Raw genomic sequence first — 6,780 nt, forward strand, 5'->3', positions numbered from 1 at the left:
GGCAAAAGTTATTTTCAAAAATAAAATTCTGGGCCAGGTGCGGTGGCTCACGCCTGTAATCTCAGGATGACTTTGGGAGGCCAAGTGGTCAGATCACCTCAGTTCAGGAGTTCGAGACCAGCCTGGCCAACATGGTGAAACCCCATCTCTACTAAAAAGACAAAAATTGCTGGGCATGGTGACGCATGCCTGTAATCCCAGCTATTCCAGAGGCTGAGGCAGGAAAATCGCTTGAACCTGCGGGGTGGAGGTTGCAGTGAGCTGACATCATGTCATTGCACTTCAGCCTGGGTGACAAAAGTGACACTCCATCTCTAAAATAAAATTCTGATAATACAATGTTAAAAGTGAATAATCCAAAACAGGTGGTAGCCCAGACAGGTTGTTAGGTCATCAGATGCAAGCCAGGAGTATTTGGAGCAAACTGGGATACATAGCTACCCAAATTGTAAAGAAGCAAGAAATCTATAAAATGTAAACGTTTCCCCTGGACTCTGCTCAGTGATTTCCAAAGATGTTCACTGGATTTGCCTAACAACCACATTTAAATTGCAATGTTTATTAGATGAAGCTTTGTGGAAGTCTTATTATTGACAATAATTTAAGCTTGGCAGGTTTTGACTGTCTTCCTTTCAGCAAGACTTCTTTTTAGGCTTCTGTAGCTATAGTGTTACACTCAGAAATGAGAGTTCTTGGCTCACAGCTCTAAACATCTGGTGAGAATGGTCTTCTCTGAAATAATTCTATTTGTAATCATCTTGTTGGAGGTGTGATTGAGGGGAGATAGGGTTTGGAGACTGAAGAGGGTAGAATAGGGGACTTTGGCACAAAGTTTCCTTGACTGTTAGGAGCCACTGTCTAAGTGGTGGAGATGGTGAAAATACCCCCCATCACTCTTCACTTCAGATGGAAATTACCACGGGAAATATTAAAGGCAACAGGGATCATAGATTTCTTTTGAACCAGAAAAATAGCTGCAAACAAATAATTGATACGTTGTTATTCTTGAACTTGTCTTTGGCGTGAACCATGCATGGCTCAAAATCACTAGGACCCATCCCTGCCCAAAGGAATGAATATATCTGTCCTCAGTGCAGAAATCCATCTACCTCTAATTTATGTATTTACTTATTTTATTTTATTTCTTTTGAGGTGGAGTTTCACCCTATCACCCAGGCTGGAGTGCAGTGGTGCGATCTTGGCTCACTGCAACCTCCACCTCCCAGGTTCAAGCGATTCTCATACCTCAGCCTCCCGAGTGGCTGGGACTACAGGCACACACGACCACGCCCAGCTGATTTTTTGTATTTTTAGTAGAGATGGGGTTATGCCATGTTGGCCAGGCTGGTCTCGAACTCCTGACTTCAAGTGATCCACCTGCCCCAGCGTCCCAAAGTGCAGGTGTGAGTCACCACGCCCGGCCTACCTCTAATTTATTAACTGCAAGTCTTCAGTGTAAAAGAAGGTATTCTTCCTTTAGGAATGGGACCACTCCTGCTCAGCTTCCCTCATCATTGTGCTACCCACAGGGGGCACTGAGTTAAGTCCCACACTCCTGTTGAGCCCAGGAGGAAGTGCTGATGACTGCTGGCCAGAGCATTAACACCTTCCTTATCTTCCTCTGCAGTTCTTATTCAATCTTAAATACATCATCGTCCAACTCTCTCACATTTGGGGATGGAGTATTGGAGAGGCGGCCGTATGAGGACCAGGGGCTCGGGGAGACGACTCCTCTTACTATCATCTGCCAGCCCATGCAGGTAAGGCCGATTGTTAGGGTCACACCCCCAACTCTAACCAGGATTCACTAAGAACCTATTTATTAAGAATTAGGCATTGCCCTTGCTATCTCCAAAGGTTCCATGATCTCTTGGGAAGAAAGTACACCAAATTATAAAAGATATACAAAAATTCAAGGCTAGGAAGAGTCAGATAAACAGTACTGACAGTTACTTCCAACATTTGAACCTAGGCTCATAAGGAAGGTTGTTCCACAGACATAGGAGGAAATTTTCTCTCTAAAGTAGGAATAATGCCCATAATTGTATCTGTTTTGTAGTTTGTTACAAAGATTAAAGAAAATAACAAAATAAGGGTGGCACAATAACTGGCATATAATGAATGCTCAGTATGTGTTAACTTTTTCAAGAAAGGTTGGAGATGGAAGGAGGCAGGAAGTCGTTGTTGAACAGTACAAATAGAGGCAAGCTGAAAGTTCAAGCATGTTGAGGATCAAGAGAGTAGACCATTGTGGCTGGAGCCCAGGATTTGAATTAAGGAACAACAGGAAAAGAGATGAGAAGGATCATGCCACCATTCCACATATTAGCCTTGTCAGGGCAACTAGAAGCAAATGTGAAGTGCTGGCCAGCACTAAGGAAATGGGAAAAGCTGACTATATCAGAAAGAAGGAATGTAGAAACATCTGTAAGGTTCCATGCAGCAGTTATAGAAGCCAAAGTCATTTGGACAGGCCTTTGACTCAATTTGCCTGTGTCATCACCCAGAGGTTGCAGTTGTCTCATTTTGGGGATCACCAACATATATATAGTCAGACAGCAGAGCCTACATTGTGATTAGAATAGGAAAACAGGGTCTCATTGCTGGAGTGGACCATGGGGACCACGTGGTCTGACCACACACTTCAGAGAAAAAGTAGACACATTTGTGATCACAGAAGCCCTCACTCCCTGAAGAAGTTGATGAATTGCCCCTTCTTGGGGGGGAAGATGTCCCACTAGATGGCTGTCTCTACATGAATGGCTAGTTTTACCTCTGAGCTGTAACTGAAAGTGTACGGCATGTTTTAGTAATGGCCAAATGCTACTCCTACAAAGGGCAGCTGTAGCAACAATAATGCCCTTTTCACAACCCTTCTCATTTTATAAAGACATGCAGTTTATCTTATTTGAGCCTCAAAATAACTTATGAGGTCTGTAGGATGAGTCTTACTGTCCTCACCTAGTCATACCTTGGCAGAACTTTGGTAGTAGAGCTCAGCTCACCTGGCACCTGGCTCCAAGACATGTCCACTTTGCCATGTGAGTCTTCACTAATATCCTTTCTTTCTCTATAGCCGCTGAGGGTCAACAGCCAGCCCGGCCCCCAGAAGCGATGCCTCTTTGTGTGTCGGCATGGTGAGAGGATGGATGTTGTGTTTGGGAAGTACTGGCTGTCCCAGTGCTTCGATGCCAAAGGTGAGTTGTTGGTGGGCCTGCTCAGCACTGCCATACCCATAGTGGCCTCTAGGGGGCACAGTCATGCTACAGTTATCCGGATGGAGTCATTTATAATTTTGTGTACTATAGAAAATGTCTGTTATCTTTAAGCCCCTCCTGATTGTCTTGAGCTTTAGGGAAGAAGTAAGTGTTCTTGTCCCCATTCTATAAACTTAGATACCAGGACCAAAGAAGACAGATGTCTTGCCCAAGGCCATATGGCAAAGTCAGCAGCAGCAACGTGCCCTAATCCCATGGCCAGAGCTCCTGCCATTAAACCTCCCTGGCTCGCTCGGTTCCATTTTCACTTGAGTGGCGTTTGAAGCTACGGAGGCTTGCCTAACCAGGGAATCTCACCTGCCTTAGGGTGCATGGTTATTACCTTCACTGAGAAACTACCTCATGTCACTTTTGTCAGTAGAATGGAAGAGTGAATTCCAAGTCACTTTATGAAACAAGGTATCAGCCTTGATATTTTCTATCAGCTCCAGAGAGCTCAATGTGATCTCTTTGGCCAAGAAGGAATGGGGGTGGAGAGTGTCAGGATCAGTAAGGGAGTCCCAAGTAAACAAGAAATGTATGTATCCTCTGTCTAACCTTTTTATTTTTCAGGCCGCTACATCCGGAGCAACCTGAACATGCCTCATAGTTTACCTCAGCGGAGTGGTGGTTTCAGAGATTACGAGAAAGATGCTCCCATCACTGTGTTTGGATGCATGCAAGCGAGACTAGTGGGTAAGTATCCTGAAGTGACTGTACTCCAGGCATTTCTTGCCTCCTCCTTCAAAACGCTGGTACCATGGATATGCGGGACCCTTCCTGGGGGCTTCTATAACTTTCCTACAAGTAATAAATTTCCTCAATTCAAAAGGAACTTACTACACAACCACTAAGTTTAGGACACTGTGCTCAGCCCTGGGTTGGTTGACCAAAGTGAATGAGGTGTGGTCCTTATTGAGGACCTTGTGATCCAGTAATGGCTTGGGTTACTGTGCTCACTGTTGGAGGAAGCAGACAGGTCAGCCTCTAGTTCAAGACAGCAGCATCTGCCAGCATGGCTGTGGAAGAGGACAAGAGTGAAGAAGACGGACCCTGGACTTGCTGAATTTATAAAGGCCAACTGATCCTTTGAAGATGCCCAGCGCTTTGCAAGCCCATTCCATTACTGCCACGGGGAGATAGTACTTTCCTGTTCAGTCACTTAGCAGATATGTAGTGCTCACTTACCTTGTGCAAGGTGTTGGACTAGGGGAACCCAAGTGTGAGTCAGGGAAACAAACTTATGTGTGGATAAATATCATACAATATGATATACATAGAGCTATGCGTGGTCACAGAATATTACGGGAACACGAAAAGACATCTAAGAGGTGAAGAGGTGAGCTGGGAGCTGAAGTGGAAGTTAGCTGGGCAAAGAAGGAGCAGGAGTGAGGAAATGGCATTCTCGGTGGGAGGGACCACATAAACTGTCTGAGGCTTGAGAAACAGCCTTAGGAATACAGGGGAAACCAAGTGCCTTGTGTCTAGAGTATAAATTGCAAGGCAAGGCAGAGATGAGGCTGGCAAGATGGATAAAGGCAAGTTCATGGAAGACCTTGATCACCGTATGAAGGTGCTCGGATTTAATCCAGTAGACAAAATAACTGGTTTCCAGGCCCGGCGTGGTGGCTCTCACCTACAATCTAGCACTTTGAGAGGCTGAGTCAGGAGGATTGCTTGAGACCTGGAGTTTGAGGCTGCAGCGAGGTATGATCGCACCCCTGCACTCCAGCCTGAGTGACAGAGCAAAACCGTATCTCTGAAAATTAAATTAAGAATAATAATAAATTTTTTTAAAGAAGTGGATTTTATGAGGATAGCATTAAAGTATGAGGTGTTGGGATTTATCTCTGGTGTCTAAGAATATGACATGTTGAGATTTTGGTTAGCACAGAAAATTAAAACAAGACCTAATATTCATAAAATAAATCCTCTTTCACAAACTCGAAGCCAAAGTATTGTCCTGTTTCTTAATATCTCCTAGCTAAAGGCTTTACCACTTGTTAGCACCAGAGGGAAGGGAAAGAAAAGACAAGAAGGGCTCTGTCACTTCCTCTCACAGGACACCGATGAGGGGTTTTGTTAGAAACTAACGAAGGCTGACACTACTGGCTCTATGTGAGCCCCAGTTAGGAAAGAAGGGTTTACAGGGGCTTACTGCTTGGCCCCCTCTCACGCTGCGAATCGAGGTGAGACTGAGTAAATCCATCAGACTGATTCTTCTGTGGTTTTCTTGGCAGGCGAAGCCTTATTAGAGAGCAGTACCATTATCGATCATGTCTACTGCTCCCCGTCCCTTCGCTGCGTTCAGACTGCTCACAATATCTTGAAAGGTAAGACTTGCAGGTTGACAAAAACAAGTAGTCCATCCCTCTGTTTCTAGGCAGCCCCACACATAAATTACTGAGAGTCATGGGACATTTGCCAGTTGAAAACTTCGAATTTGGAATGAAGCAAGGATTCTTTCAGAAGGCGATCTTTGCCCAAGTCACAAAAACATACTCTGGCAGCCTAAGTGAAATAAAAGGAAGTATACTAATCATGTTTTCTTTGAGAATTTAAAGCGCTCTTGGATGAATTATAGGCTTGCAAAATGTTCAGCGCTTATAGAGTGTGATCCTTTCTTTACACTTAATAGTCAAATAACTTTCCTGTTTTGATCTGTTGTTTGCCTCCTGTGGTGCTCCTAGGAGCCTCGAATCTTAATCATCATTTTTTCTTTACTTAATTGGAAAGACTTTAAAAGCACCATTGCTACCAAGATACTCAACTTTTACCCTAAAATCTGTGGAAGCATGAGTTACAGGTATCTCCATTCTCATTTCATGGGAAGGAAAACTAAAAGGAACAGGATTAGACTGTTTACTTCTACCAAAGAAATGAATGAGCCAGAAATAAAAGCCAACAAAGAACTTGACACTACATCTGAATCTTCTGTCCTTTAACCTTAAGTAAACCTTTTCACTACCAGAAGGCATTTATGTATTAAATTTGCACAGAACAACTGGACTACATGCAATATGACGATAACTAAGCAGGGACCATTTCTAGGAAGCCAGCTACACTACAGTAAAACAGAGGGCTTCTGCACTGCTGCTAGTAAATGTTCAGCATTCGATTTTCTGATAGAGAAAATGAATAATTTACATGATATTCAAACACGATGTTGGATACTCAGAAACTATCAGAAGTTTCTTGGTAACACCATCATGGAATTTGCTTTAGAAAGAGGAATTATGGGGGCCAGGCGCCTCAGCCACCGAGGTGGGCAGTTCACGAGGTGAGGAGATCGAGACCATCCTAGCTCACACAGTGAAACCCTGTCTCTACTAAAAATACAAAAAAAAAAAAAAAGAAAGAAAGAGCTGGGCATGGTGGCAGGTGCCTGTAATCCCAGCTACTCGGGAGGCTGAGGCCAGAGAATCACTTGAACCCAGGAGGCAGAGATTGCAGTGAGCCAAGATTGGGCCACCGCACTCCAGCCTGGGTGACAGGGCGAGACTCCCTATCAAAAAAAAAAACA

The 6,780-nt window shown here is 44.2% G+C and overlaps 1 protein-coding gene across 1 annotated transcript in view; it reads left to right on the forward strand.

The window, feature by feature from the left end:
* The window catches only part of UBASH3B (ubiquitin associated and SH3 domain containing B), a 40,681-nt gene that overhangs the window by 19,988 nt on the left and 13,913 nt on the right, over nucleotides 1-6,780 (forward strand). Inside the window, exons 7-10 of the mRNA XM_017875608.1 lie at nucleotides 1,628-1,760; nucleotides 3,077-3,197; nucleotides 3,831-3,953; nucleotides 5,498-5,590. Of these exons, the coding sequence (XP_017731097.1) occupies nucleotides 1,628-1,760; nucleotides 3,077-3,197; nucleotides 3,831-3,953; nucleotides 5,498-5,590 (470 nt within the window). The remainder of the gene's footprint in view (nucleotides 1-1,627; nucleotides 1,761-3,076; nucleotides 3,198-3,830; nucleotides 3,954-5,497; nucleotides 5,591-6,780) is intronic.

This window comes from Rhinopithecus bieti, unplaced genomic scaffold (assembly GCF_001698545.2).
Source record: "Rhinopithecus bieti isolate Rb0 unplaced genomic scaffold, ASM169854v2 scaffold_7884, whole genome shotgun sequence".
NCBI classification, from domain to species: domain Eukaryota; kingdom Metazoa; phylum Chordata; class Mammalia; order Primates; family Cercopithecidae; genus Rhinopithecus; species Rhinopithecus bieti.